The sequence below is a fragment of the Hemicordylus capensis genome, chromosome 6 (genome assembly GCF_027244095.1).
Source record: "Hemicordylus capensis ecotype Gifberg chromosome 6, rHemCap1.1.pri, whole genome shotgun sequence".
Lineage (NCBI taxonomy): Eukaryota > Metazoa > Chordata > Lepidosauria > Squamata > Cordylidae > Hemicordylus > Hemicordylus capensis.
The window spans coordinates 153,947,050-153,962,161 of NC_069662.1; the positions used below are offsets into that span (position 1 = coordinate 153,947,050).

General features: G+C 48.8%; 1 protein-coding gene across 1 annotated transcript in view; it reads left to right on the top strand.

The window, feature by feature from the left end:
* The first annotated feature begins 8,882 nt into the window (after window positions 1-8,882).
* The window catches only part of VIPR2 (vasoactive intestinal peptide receptor 2), an 89,408-nt gene continuing 83,178 nt past the window's right edge, over window positions 8,883-15,112 (top strand). Inside the window, exon 1 of the mRNA XM_053266103.1 lies at window positions 8,883-9,229. Within this exon, the coding sequence (XP_053122078.1) occupies window positions 9,179-9,229 (51 nt within the window). The 5' untranslated portion in view covers window positions 8,883-9,178. The remainder of the gene's footprint in view (window positions 9,230-15,112) is intronic.

The following is a 15,112-nucleotide window of genomic DNA, read 5'->3' on the forward strand; positions in this document are numbered from 1 at the left end:
TTGGTAGAATACCGTGGCCATCTCCCGGCGCAATGTGAGATGATGCCTTTCAGCATCTTCCTATATTGCTGCTGCCCGATATAGGTGTTTCCCATAGTCTGGGAAAATACCAGCAGGGATTCGAACCAGCAATCTCTTGCTCCATAGACAAGTTACTTGCCCTCCAAGGAGCCCAGAACAGTGTGCATGCTTATGTTTATTCTCACAACAACCTGTGAGGTAGGTAAGGTTGAAAGATAATTGACTGGTTCCCAAGAGTTGCCCAGTGAGTTCCATGGCTGAACGAAACCACTACACTATGCTGGATCAGAAACATGTCGCTGACCCCAAGAGTACTCTGGACACTTAATCTCCTGTGTAATAGGACAGGGGAACTGCACACAGGATGCTGCTATGTGCCCACATACCCTCCTCACTTACATACTTTATTAGTCAGGGTGTCAGTCAAGATGTGTTACTATTTTTCCCCCTCACCTCTGAGAAATGTAGTTTTTAGCAACTTCTAAACCACCTTAAGTGGCACAGCGGGGAAATGCTTGACTAACAAGCAGAAGGTTGCTGGTTCGAATCCCCACTGGTATGTTTCCCAGACTATGGGGAAAACACCTATATCAGGCAGCAGTGATATAGGAAGATGCTAAAGGCATCATCTCACACTGCATGGAAGACGGAAATGGTAAACCCCTCCTGTATTCTACCAAAGAAAACCACAGAGCTCTGTGGGCACCAGGAGTCGAAATCAACTTGACGGCACACTTTACCTTTAAGGAATTACAGTACCTAACTCGTTTAGCTTAATTTCATCTAACCATGAGGACAAAATGTCATATACCCAAATGATGATAACTATAGATGATACTTTAATACTCAACAGATGATACTTTATCATCTACCCAAGAGGACAAAAATCTCTCAGATGTTTTTTGTGCACCTGGAAAAGACATTTTTAGCAATCTAGTACACAAATTTTTAATTTTTTTACTAGCAGTTTAATAGTCACCTGAGATCAAAACTCAGCATGCCAACATCTGCATGACGCATCCTACCAGATGTAATCCTTCATAAAGGTAATTGTTTTCCTAATTGGGTGAGATCATGTTCTAGCATCATATTCATAGTGATCTCTTGTCAAGGTTGCAATAAAAGCAGAAGAGAAATAGAACCACAAGACAGCTTTCTGCTGGGCTCCAGAGAGTTCCCTCTTGCGTCTTATCCTAATTTTAGTGTTATGGACACGTAGATGGGGACATAACTCAGGGGTAGAGTATCTGCTCTGCATGCAGAAGGTCCTAGGTTCAATCCCTGGAATCTCCAGGTAGGGCTGCTAGAGACTCCTGCCTAAAGCCTTGGAGAGCCTCTGCCAGTCATAGACAACACTGAGCTGGATGGGCCAATGGTCTGACTCAGTGAAAGACAGCTTCTTATGTTCCTGTGTAATGTTATGTGAACAACCACCTTGCATCAGTCCCTGGTATTTCTAGTTTCCCTTTACATCAAAAGCAGATTTTAGGTATATGCTTAAACGTATTCCATAGTTTGGGATACTGTACTCTGCTTGGACTGTTTCTGCAGAAAAGCAATGAACAGTAATCATAAATAATAAATGTAGCAAACATTTGACCACCACTTCAAACCATTTTCCCCCCAAGGGCTATAATTCAGTAGTAGAACATATGCTTCGGATGCAGAAGATCCCAGCCACAGCTGAGTGGAATTTTCTCAGGTAGCAGGCTGGTAAAGATCTTTGCTTGATACCTTGAATGGTTGCTGTCAATAAAACAAACAGTACCAAGTTACAGACCAGAGGTCTGACTTAGTATAAGGTGGCTTCATATACATCCCCACCACCACCTCCCGAAAGTAGTCATACAGAGGCGTAACTATAGGGGGGGCAGGAGGGGCACGTGCCCCGGGCGCCATCTTTTCTGGCCACGTGGGGGGCGCCGCCATGACCAAGTTTTTTCTAAAAATTTTTTAAATTTTTTGTTAATACAAATGTTTCCTGCTCAGTGCAGCAGCGCTGCAGCAGTCAAGGGAGCACGTCGGTGCCCCCTTCCCCATGAGCGGTCCCTTCCATGCCGCCTGCGGGCCCCCCCCCCCCCCCGCATTGCTTTGCTGGCACCTGGCGGCCAGTCAGTGGCCTGGCTTGGCGGCGGCGGCGGGCACTTGTGAGGAAAAACCTAAGTATAATGTAGTATGTTGGGGGGCTGGCGGGGGGGGCACGGTGGGGGGGCGCCATTTCAGTGCTTGCCCCGGGCGCCGTTTTCCCTAGTTACGCCTCTGTAGTCATATCCAGGAAATTCACAGCCTGCTTGGGAACGTGCACTAAGAAGATATTTGGGAATAAATGTATCAACATTCCACAGCCAGCATCCCAAAGATCTGCAGTTTCTTAATCTCAAAACATTCAGTTGCCCAAGTGCAAATAGAGAGAGCTACTTTGGTGGCTGGCCACTGTCAACACAGCCACATCTTATAGATGTATTCACAATTAGAAAGAATCCTGAGAGCACAGGGAGAGGATGGTGTCTGGCAATCTGACATATGAAGTAAGTGCTTGCTTTCTGAGGGACTCCAAAGGTTCTTAGAATAAAGACACACACACACACACATACACAGCAGTGGCTAAATCAAATGCCTTTCTGCAAAATCCAATGCATATTTGTCTCATCTTCATTGTACACAGACCACACTGCTCAAGTTATAGGGATTCTAAACATTCCAGAACCCTACGTCTGACGTCAGGTGGGGAGGGGGGGCATGGTTTGGCTCCTGAATGGGGACACACAGACCCGCTTGGGAGCTAGAATGGGGCCAGTGTTGTGTTCACAGCACGGCCAGATGCGACTCTCCCTGCCTTTAAGGCCCCACTCGGGAGCTAAACCAGCCCCCCCCCTGCATCTGACATCAGCCACAGGGGGTGTGTCAGGGCTGCGAGGTGTGGCCCCTGAGAGGCGGCGGCCCGGGTTCTTTGAACCCGGTCACCCAATAGTGGCTACGCCCCTGTTTCAGATTATCATTTCCCAGCTCTGCCTAGAGATGCCATAGACTGAACCTGGAAAGACTGGACTACGACCCTTCCCAGCCTCACAGGAGAATAGTGAAGATAAAACGAAACATGAAACCAGAGGTGCCGCACCCGCGATTAATTCTTGAAATCATGTATCGCATTGCAGATGTTCATCAAACCGCAGCCCAGCAACCTCTGGTTTCAGGGTAGGGGAGCCCCTGCCTCTTCCTTGTCTGCTGAGGCCACAACCCAGCAATGGATGCAAAGCGGCGCTCGCATCGCCAGGCTGTGGGCAAGGTGTCAGAACGTCTGCCGGGCAGCAGCCATTGGCCACAATCTTCAATGGGGCATGCCAAGCACGATTGTACCTTTCCAGAATGAATGGACCACCCACCCTCGGCAGGGAAAGGTCGTTTAAATGGCATGCAAGCCCTTCTCCTGACAACAATTGCCACTCTCGTATGAGCCCCAGAGCGAAACAGTCTTGCACAAGCACAATTGCTGGCACCGGGGGAATGCAGAGGGGGAATATTTTTCTGCTACTCTGAGAAGAGATCATGAGGACTTCCTTGGAAGGAATATGTATATGAGGGAGGGAAAGGGACCTTGGGGACTGGTCCACTGTGACCATGTTAGAGTTTGTAATTATTTTTCAAAGTGCCAGCCAAGGCAGCTACCCACTCCAGTTACAGCATAGAGTGCAGAGTTTTTGTTGCTGCAGTCATCTAAAGTCATCGTGGAGATTGCAGTCATCTAAAGAACATACATGGGGATTTTAGTACAATCCAAACTAAATAGTTTATTGGTGAGATACATTCTGGATAGGAAAGACCTAGCCCTGTCTAAAAAGCTACATAATGGATAGATGGGGCTGGGGGAGATGTTTCCATCTACTCTCTGAGAGGAAAGGAAGTGGACTGACTCCCCAATACCTGAGGAGTCAAGGCAGGGGTCACAGACCCGTAGCCAGGAGGTGGCATGGAGTGCACCTGCCTCTCCGAAAAATTTCTTCTTCCTGCCCAGCGGCCACCAGGAGCTCAGCTGAGGAGGGAGAAGAATAGCTCACCTCACAGCCTGCTGTGCTGGCACTCCAGCTGCTGCTCCTCCTCCCGTTCCCGCTGAGCGAGCAAGCAAGCAGCTGCTAGGCTGTTCTTTCATCTTCTCCTGCCTGCGCGCCTGCTCAAAAAGCCAGTGTGAGCGAGGCTGGCTTAAGGCACTGAGAAAGATGGCGGGAGAGACTAGAAACGACCGACCCAACAGCCGCTGCCGAGAGAGAGAGACTCTGCAGCTGCAGCTCAGAGCAGCAGAACATGGAGGAGGAGAGAGATGACTAGTCTCTAGTCCTCGCCTTCAGCTGGTAATATTGGGCAAGTGGCTGGCTGTGTTCTTGACTTGATAGATATTAAGCCATTATGCTGGGGGGGTGTTTACAAGTGAGGCAGGTAGTATGAGTAGGCATGTGTCCGTGTGTGCCTATGTCTGTCTTCCCACTCCCCCATGATGGATCCTGGCAGCAGGCTACTGCTAGCAAAGCAAAAAGAGAGGCTAGTGGGATGGGATGTGTGACTCTTGTCTGGGGCTCTGCAAGAGAGAGAGAGAGAGAGACTGTATGTACAGTCGCGGGCAGGCTCTAAAGCCCATCAGGTCCAGAAGCCAAAATTACCTAGGTGTGCCCTGTTAGCAGGGGGTGGAGAGGGATGCATAAAGGAGGCTGAGTGGAAGGAACACTGACCTTCAGCACATCATAAACCTGGAAGTCTTTCAGCATTCAAGGTGCATTCCTCTTTTCTCCACCTGGCAAAAGTCCCAAGAAGCACAGTCATCCCTTATGACTAAGTAACTGGAGAAGGAAGCCAAGATCCCTGCCAGACTCCTTCCTCAAACACTTCCATTCAATTACTGATATCTAAGAGTGTAAACTAGAACACCAGAGAGAAGGAAGAGAGGGAAAATGTCAGGCACACCAGCAGATATTTTCCAAATATTTGAATCCTGGCATAAATAGTGTTTCTATTTATGTGGTGCTCATCACTCTCATTGACTGGAGCTTTTATAACAGCTTGTTCATTCATTCACTTTTGATCTTGTGAATGTGGCATCTGGAAGCTGTGCCCTAGGATCACAGTTGTGTTAGGTTTCTTATAGGTAAAGTGGGCCCCAAGCTGGAATGATGCAGCTTGCCCAGATCCTTTAGGGCTCTTCCATGGCTGTGCCAGGTTTGAACCACAGGGTGGGGTATAAGTTTCATCTTCTGGCCTCAAACAACCACACTCAGCGTAGCTCACAATGTCATGCAGGCATGGACAACTCTGACCCCAATTTATATTTCATGTAGATTTTCTTATTGATATGGAATCATGTGCATGGGGTGATTCCATGTGAACCTCTGCTAACTGGGCAAAGAGGCACCTTGTAAAAGTGGTGACTCTCTTTATTTAGCAGGGAGAGAGCGGCTGGCCCTATCCATCCCCAGCACAGCATCCCTCCAGCGGCTGTTGCTGGTGTCTACCTTATGTTTCTTTTTTAGACTGTGAGCCCTTTGGGGTCCAGGAGCCAATTCTTCCTTCCTTCCTTCCTTTCTTATTATTTCTCTATGTAAACTGCTTTGGAAACTTTTGTTGAGACGTGGTATATAAATATTTGCTGTAGTAGTAGATTACATTTATATTCCACCATTCCTCCAAGGAGCTCAGGGCACTATATATTATTTCTCCCCACACTCTTTTATCCTCACAGCAACTGATATTGGCTATTGAGATTGGGGGGGGGGCGGTTTCCATCCCCTGAATTTCATGTCTGAGAGTGGATTTGAAGATTTGAACCCTGGTCTTTGCAGTCCATTACACTACACCGGCTCTCAGCAGTGCTGGCCTAAGGCTTTGGGGAGCCCTGGGGCATTTAAAACTGGGGTGCCCTTGTGGTCTTGTTCATATGACCAACACACGAGATACATGAGAGAGGAAGAGTGCCTTGTGCAGCCCTGTGAAGGTAGGAAGCAGGCTAGAGAGGGCAGGATTGTCCCTAGAGAGTGGTGGCAGTTTTCAGGGCCTGGGACAAATCAGTCAGAGCAGGGCCCACTTCCAGCTAACGTTAATGGCAGCAACAAGTGCATGGAAGCTCTCCAAAGAACAGGCCCTGGACAGTCACTCTGCCTGTCCTGCTCTAAGGAGAGGAGAGCTAGTCTTGAGGTAGCAAGCATGACTTGTCCCCTTAGCTAAGCAGGGTCTGCCCTGGTTGCATATGAATGGGAGACTAGAAGTGTGAGCACTGTAAGAGATTCCCCTCAGGGGATGGAGCCGCTCTGGGAAGAGCAGAAGGTTCCAAGTTCCCTCCCTGGCTTCTCCAAGATAGGGCTGAGAGAGATTCCTGCCTGCAACCTTGGAGAAGCCGCTGCCAGTCTGTGAAGACAATACTGAGCTAGATGGACCAGTGGTCTGACTCAGTATATGGCAGCTTCCTATGTTCCTGTGATCCTAACAACAGCCCGGAGTGAAGCAGACAACCCTATTTGGGGAGGAGGCAGAAGGGCAATATGAATGGGGGGCAGAAGCAGGGGCAGAAGACATGCTCATCTATGCCCCTAATTACCTAATTAAGATTCAGCTTTTGCTCTCAGGGCAAAGTAGTTAAGCACACCCTCAGTGGTGATGGAAGAGCAACTAGAAAATGCTCCTGGGCATCCTTCGTCATTCCAGCTCTAGCACTGAAAGCAAGTTAAGGCTACAGTTGCATGCACCCTTGTCTGAGAGAAAGCCCAACTGAACACAGTGCATTTAGCTTGAAGCAGACGTGCATAGGATTGGGTCCGCATGTCTGTGGCAGAGGAAGCTGCAGTCTGTTAAAAACAATAATCATTAATTATGTGTTTGTATCTTCCCTCCCCCCACTCTTTTAATATTTGACACCAATTTTGCTGTTGCTGCTTTTATACAAAGGAGATATAGTTGAAGAGACAGATGTATACTGTAAAAAGATCTTATCATATATTTGCTGGAAATGGTTTTTGGTTTTTTGTGGGGCAGGGTTGTAATAGAGCTTGTGACCAAAAGATTATTATTTTTGCATATTTTGGTGCAGTTTTGATGTTTTCATCTGCAAGCTCAATAAAAAGAGTGGAGAACTCACAAAGCACTACAGGCACCCTTCATGTTTGCATCCTGCCCTTCCTCAAAGTTCCTCAGGACCACTTGCATGGGGTGATTCCAGATGAGCATCACAACAGCCCTGTGAAATCACTAAAGTGGTGAGTCAGCAGCCTATCAAATCATCTAGGGCTCTTCCATGGCTGAGGCAGGGTTTTTCAGCCGAGGTGGTCTCTCTGCTCCAAATCCAATAGTAGGCAGACTTCAGAATTCCAGGACCTGTGCAAACAGCGGTATGGTCATGACAGGGTGGGGGCGGGGCTAAACTGGGATTTAACAAACAGGGCAGAGCAGCTGCGGAATTCATTTTCAGTACCAGAACTGAGCCACTATCGTAGCCCTATTCAGACATTACATTGTACATGCATGCAGATATCTGAACACATGAACATTTATGTGTGTGTGTGAATTACTGTGGACTTGTTCATTTAAAATGTGAGCCATGGTACAGGCTCCCTCAAATGCAGTGTACATATGGGGCTGTATTGTTGTATGTGCACTGAACATAAAGTGTGAATAACCGGCGCGCTGTTCAGACATTATATCTGTGTTCAGATATGTGACTAATTTCATCTGAATTAACACCTGAGTTCAGGCCCCCTGCAATGCAGGATATAGACTGGAAGTGTGCATTGCTGTAAAGGTAAAGTAAAGTGTGCCATCAAGTCCATTTCGACCCCTGGCGCCCACAGAGCCCTGTGGTTTTCTTTTGGTAGAATACAGGAGGGGTTTACCATTGCTTCCTCCCGCGCAGTCTGAGATGATGCCTTTCAGCATCTTCCTATATTGCTGCTGCCCGATATAGTACCAGTGGGGATTTGAATCAGCAACCTTCTGCTTGTTAGTCAAGCATTTCCCTGCTGCGCCACTTACGGTGGTGTGCACTGCTGAACCTGCGTTCAGTGTAACATGTGAATAGTTGCAAATATCTTTGTTTACACTCACTGTATACAGATGGTATGACTGTTGAACATAACATGTGAATAGGGCTATGTGCATGCCTTGGTATACACACATTTGATGTACACACATTTGAATGTAAAGTGTGATTAAGACACAAATCCACTCCTGAATGTAAGGTGTTCTTAAGACACATATCCACTCCTGGATTTCCCCCCAAGGTTCTTCATTTTGTCAGCTTTTAAAAAGTCCTTATGTTGCTGCTGTTGTTAAACTATTAGGAACCAGAAATCTTTATTGATCCTGCAAATCCCCTAGACAAAGGTGCAGACAGAGGGAAAGCAGGCTTGAGGAAAAACGCTTAATTTCATCTCCCGAGGGAAGAAGACACTTTTGCAGTGGACTTATGAGTTATTAGCCTTGGCGGGGGGAGTTTAGTAAAATGTGTGTGTGATTGGGGGGAGGGGACTCCTAAAACTCGTAGGGTGCGGTGTCTCCAGAGATCTGCCAGTAGATCCCGATCTTTTTTTCCTGCCGGCCTCTGCTCAATTCAGTGAAAATACATATTTTTCAAACGCAATTTCTCTGCATCTCCATTGGGGGGAAAGGCTGCACCTGCTGTACTTCTGCCTGTCACGCAGCTGTTCTACACTACAGGCAGCGGTGCCAGGAGGATTTAAAAAAAAAAACAACACACCAAACAAACAGAGGTGTCAACCGCAGGCAGCGAATGGTGGAGGAGGAAGAGGAGGGCCAGAGGAAAGCCAGAGGCCGAAGGAGGAGTCTTGGCGGCACGGTAGCGCACAGGACCCGGGCGTGCCGAGGAGCCAGTCTGGGCTGGGAAGCGTCGGTGGCGGCAGCAGCAGCCGGACGGCCAGGAGACAGGCAGGCAGTGATCGGCGGAGGGAGACCTCTGCGACTGCAGCCCGGCAGTGGGGCAGCAGCAGGAGCGTCCCGCGTGCGCGCCCGCGGAGAGAAGCGCGCTGGGGAGCTGCCGCCGCCGCGTCCGCTCGGCGCCCTTATGTTTCTGCGCGGGGTGGATGCCTGCAGCTTAGGAAGCCCGCGGAGCCCACCGCGTCCCCCTGGCCCCGGCTAGCTGCGCCCTCCCGTCCTGCACTCGGCTGGGATGAAGAACTTACTGATCTTTCTCTTCTCTGCCTGCTGGACTTGGGGGCTGGTGAGTACCTCTCGGAGTAGCTTCTCTGGAGCCCTGGCTTAGCCCCCGGGACCTCTTCTCCTGGTATGCCGGGACTCAGCCGCAGAACCGGGGGAATGACGAGCCTCAAAGCGGAGGGAGGGCTTTTGAGCATGTGCAAAGTTCTTTTCCCGACTACAACACCGCTATGTCACCGAACTAGTGCCTTAGGCGTCCCAGAAGGGTCTGAGCCCCGGCTCCTCGCCCTGTCAGAAGGAATGAATGCTTTCATTCCTCTCCTTCACTTTTATCCCGTCCCCTCGATCTCGCCAGGATCAGCCTTTTCGGGCCATGGAAGGTATTTTGTATATTGTCTCCGAGATGTTCGCAACATCTCGGGTTGTTTGGGGATGGGGGGAGTGAATGATCCCCTCCCTAAGGAGAGCGCGTGCACACAGCGGCACATGGAGCAGGACACACCTGTCTGTGTGCTGCGTTCGGAAAGAATGGACACTGAGACTGGTTCTGTACTTGCAGTCACGAACCCACATTCAAATCGTTACTTATTTTATTTGTTTTATATACTGGCTTTCTTCCAAAAACTTGGAACCCTAGGCAAGTAAAAAAAATGGCAGCGAATAGGCAATTAAATATCACAGCTTACAATAAAATACAGTAACCAAACCAGCCATTTTAAAGTAAATTAATTGTAAATTAAAATTAACTTTAAATTAGAACCATTAAACTTTAAATTAAAACCACCCTGATTGTCAGTCCTGTATGATAAAAGTGGTGAAGATGATAGGAGGTGGTGAAATGATGCTAAGTAGTCTTAAAACACCGCATTAAATACACAGACACTCAGGCACACCTTGCTGGTAAACTTGGGAGTCTTTTGGGAACAGGGTTGGGCGGATATTGATTGTAATGATAAATAAGCACTGGAAAGCAGATTTAACCGGCAAATTGCAGGCGAGGAAACCCATTAGAGGGGGGGGTTTCTTGATTCTTTTGCTCACAGAATCACAGAAGTGTAGAGCTGGAAGTAGAGTAGAGTTGGGCGTCTTCTAGTCCAAACTCCCGCTCAATGCAGGAAGCAGCCACTGCATCCTTGGCAGATGGCTACCCAATTCAGTTTCAGAGCACTTGCCAAGGGTCCACTCAAGTTTAGTCCCCAGCACCTCCAGGTAGGGCTGAGACCCCTGTCTGATGCCCTGGAGAACTGCTGCCAGTTAGTATAGACCAGGGTAGGCCAGTCAATGTAGACCCAGTGTAGATCGCCCCCCCAGGCAAACACCCCCCCCATTATTTGGTGGGTGGGGGCCGCCAGGAGCTCTCCGGAGCTTATTTCTAGGCAGGCGGCCCTCGCTTTTGGGATAACATTCATTTTGCTGCTTTGCAATGAACATAATCCCAGCAGCGAGGGCTGCTTGCCTAGAAATGAGCTCTGGAGAGCTTGCCCAGGCTCTGCGGGTCCTGGGACCTGCCCCCTTTGCGCATGACATCACTCACAAAAGGAGCAGGGCTCAGGATCCACAGAGCCCAGGTGAGCTCCCCGGAGCTCATTTCTAGGCAGGCAGCCCTCGCCGCTGGGATGACATTCATTTCGAGGAAGTGAAAGGAATGTTTATCCCAACAGCGAGGGTGGCCTGTCTAGAAATGAGTTCCTGAGAGCTCCTGGTGGCCCCCACCAGCTCAAAATTGTTTTGGTGGTTGCCTGGGGGTGGGAGCGAGGGGGGGGGCCACCCCTTTACTAACTGCTGGTCCGGGAAACTGTGCACAAAGGATGTACCGGTCCATGTCTCCAAAAACATTAAGAAACACTGATGTAGACAATAGTGAGCTAGATGGACAGGTAGTCTGACTCAGTAGAAGGCAAGAAGGCATCATTCTGTTCATATCAAAAACCGCATTCACACTTGGCTCCAGAGGAACCATTGCTAACATTCCAGCATTCCAGAAAGAAGAGTTTGACACATTTCCCTGAACTGCAGGATTCCTTCGTGACAGGACTGAAGAATCACGTATGACATCACCCAGAATTCCTCTGAGGTATTCCCTGTCCCCATAAACTTCTAGATTGTGCCGGAATACAATTAAGAAGGTCAGTCCAAACTAGCCAATATTAATCAGTTTATACATCAATCATCATAACCAGAAGTGTTCCAGTGGCATTCTTTTCCGCACCATTCACACAGACAGATTTGCCCCAAGGCAAAATACTTTGAGCCTCACACTTGAGATCATTTAGGGCAAGTTCATTTCCCTTGAACATAGAGCAAACTCTGTTTTGCACTCAACATCATGATGACTAAAGAGCAGTAAAAGGACCAAGTCTTTCCATTATTTCAATGCTAATTCATAGTTGGAGTGGACATTCTATTGTAATAGTAATATAAAATATGAAACCAGGGTGTGATTATTATTCTTGATTAAATACTCCAGAATAAAAAGTATTGTCTTTTGCATCTGCCCTTGGCAATTTTTTGTAAGACAAAGGCTGCACCAGATGAAAAGGTGTTCCTGCCCCCACCCCGGAATGGTGGGGTGTGTAGCATATTTTTATACTGCCCAAAATATATGTGCCATGGCGGTTTACAAAAAAGTTAAAACTAAAAAAACACATTAAAATCATACAGCAATCTAAACAAACAATTAAACAAAACAACAGTAACAATTTTTAAAAAAAACCTAACTAACAGCAAACTGAAGGCTTGATTAGGCAAATGTATCATAAGAGCACTTCTAGAAACAGAGCCCAGGGTCAGCAATGAAGAAGTCCCAACCTCCTATTCCATTACTAACTCCTACTAAGTGAACTTAAAATCAAATTTAAACTGATTTAAGGAGGACTCAGCCTGTTAAGTGGCGCAGCGGGGAAATGTTTGACTAACAAGCAGCAGGTTGCCAGTTCGAATCCCTGCTGGTACTATATCGGGCAGCAGCGATATAGGAAGATGCTGAAAGGCATCATCTCAGACTGCGCAGGAGGAGGCAATGGTAAATTCCTCCTGTATTCTACCAAAGACAACCACAGGGCTCTGTGGGCAACAGGAATCAAAACCGACTTGACGGCACAGTTTACTTTACATCTGTACTTACAGGAGAATGGGGTGGGAAAAGCCTCAGGTGGTGGAGTAGACTGCACCATTTCATGCTGTAGGTAGGAGACTCCATTTTTAAAGACTCCTTCATATGCAAAACTCCCAGAAAGAAAGAAAAAACCCGAGCTAGTATGTGAGGGAGAAACACTCTGCTCCACTTTGCTCTGTTTTGCTAGTTTGCTCCTTGCAAGATTTTGTTTTTAAACTGACGGAGGCAGAGAATTAAAAAGCTGCACCCCACACCTGCAGCATGAAGTGGTACAGGCTGTTCTACAACCTACCACTTCATTCTACTGCATGTAGACCACTTAGAGTAAAGCCCTATTTACAGGTTATGTTCAACACACGCATGGTCTGTGTACAGTGCATGTATGTATAGATTATTACAAATTATTACAAATATTATGAATACAGGTGGACTTAGCTGTACGTGGATTCATTATCCACAGTTTCGCATATCCACATATCGCATATCGTTAATTATCCATAGGATAATTAACATCTGACCTCGGCATATGGGGGGGGGACCAGCAAAAGGGGGGTTAATTTCACATAACTGAGGTTTGGAGAAGGCTAGAAATGACCTCGGAGGTAATTACTGGCCGCCATTTTGTAAAATGGAGGAGTTTTGTGGCTCATTTAGTTAAAAAAACCATTCCCCTCCCGTGAAAAATCATGGGAAAATGGAAGAATCTGGATTTGCTGGAGGCCCGCAGAGCATGGTAGGGCACTTTATTTGCCCTTTTTAATGGTTTTTGCAGCTTTTTCCTGCGATTTCCGACCCTCTGGGAACCTACCTCCCAAACATTAATGCCTCGATATCAGTGGCTTCGGCATCCGCAGTATTAGCAGGGAACGGAACCCCCGCAGATACAGAAGCCCACCTGTACTGATAGGAATAGAGATCTATACGCATGTACAGTTATTCACACATTATGCTCAGTGCATCTACAAAGGTATATTTCCTCCTGGTACCCAGTAATTTTTCACTCGGGATTACTTTTTAAATGAATACATGTTCAGTCACTCACAGAAAAAACAGGTAGATCTATAGATATATCAAGCGCCATATGAATATAAATAACTAAAATAAATGTACAGTATGTGTGTACAGAAACGTGTTTCTATGTATAACGTAATGTCTGAATGTGACTTAAGAGAGAACTAAAATGGCTCAGAGGGGAGCACTTTAGGTCCACTTCCAGCAGGGCATTTCCTGCTTGTGCTTTGACAACATACATACAGGGAAGCAGTCAGGAAATGACAGCAGACATTTATCTTCCAAATGGTGGAAAGTTCAAATCCCAACAGGTTTAGGTCCTCTGTGTGAATGGCATAAGGTGGGTGTAATCATGCTATGCGCAGGTCACATGCTCAAAGGCAGTGGCAGCTGCTGCCATCTGGAACTGTGGGGTAAAAGCCACACAGCAAATGTTACATATGAATAAGCCCATTGGAAGCAATGGGCCTACTCACAGGAAACAGCCATGGAGTGATTTGAGTAATTCAAATCTAGCAGCAGCCAGCACTCCTCTACCCCGACCCCCCCCCAAAAAGAATAGAAAATATCCCATGGCTGGTAAAAGATAACTCAGTGTCCATCTAGCTCATAAGGAGACTTTTAGGGGAGAAAAGAGGCGGCCAGTTTGCTAACTTGGCAAAGAGGCACCTTTTTAACGTGGTGATTCTCTTTATTTAGCGGTGGGGAGTAACTGGCCCTCTCCACCCCCAGCACAGGACCTCCAGTGACTGTTGCTGGTGTCGTGTCTGTCTTATGTTTCTTTTTAGATTGTGAGACCTTTGGGGACAGGGATCCATCTTATTTATTTATTGTAAATAAATGTGTAAACCACCCTGAGCCATTTTTTGAAGGGTGGTATAGAAATCTAATAAATAATAATAATAACTTGCTGCTTCCTCCCCACGCTGCCACTGGAGGCAGAGGCGTAACAGGGGGAAACGGCGCCCAGGGCAAGCTCTGCCCCTGAAACTGCTCCCCCCCCACATACCTACGCCCCCCCTGGCCGGAGTGAGCGCGGCGGTGGTGGGAGGTGGCAGATCGCGCGGCGGGCGGCGGCGGGAGTGAGCGCGGCGGTGGCGGGCAGCGGCGGATCGCCGAGTGCGGCGGTGGTGGGCGGCGGTGGATTGCCGAGTGCAGCAGAGCAACACCAAGGCCTGCCATCTGGCCCGGCGTCGCTTCCCAACTGCGAGGCGCGCCTGCACAGTTCATTCTATGAACTGTGCAGGCGTGCCTGTGCAGTTGGGAAGCGATGCTGGGCCAGATGGCAGGCCTCGGCATCGCTCTGCTGCACTTGGCGATCCGCCGCTGCCCGCCACCGCCGCACTTGGCGATCCGCCGCTGCCCGCCACCGCCGCACTCGGCGATCCGCCGCCTGCCACCACCGCACTCGGTGATCCACCCGCCGCCGCATTCGGCGATCCGCCGCCACCCGCCACCGCCGCACTTGGCGATCCGCCACCGCCGCACTTGGCGATCCGCCGCTGCCCACCGCCGCACTCGGCGATCCGCCGCCACCCGCCGCCGCCGCACTGGGCAATCCGCCGCCGCCCGCCACCGCCGCACTGGGCGATCCGCCGCCGCCCGCCACCGCCGTGCTCACTCCCACTGCCGCCCGCCACTGACGCGCGATCCGGGGGGGGTTGGGGGGGCATGCCACTTTTTGGCGCCCACCCACGTGGCCCACCAGAGTGGCGCACAGGGCACGTGCCCTGCCTGCCCCCCCATCGTTACGCCCCTGACTGGAGGGAATAGCCTGCTAATCAAGGCTGTTCCCTCACCTCATTGCTTGGAGCGTCTGGC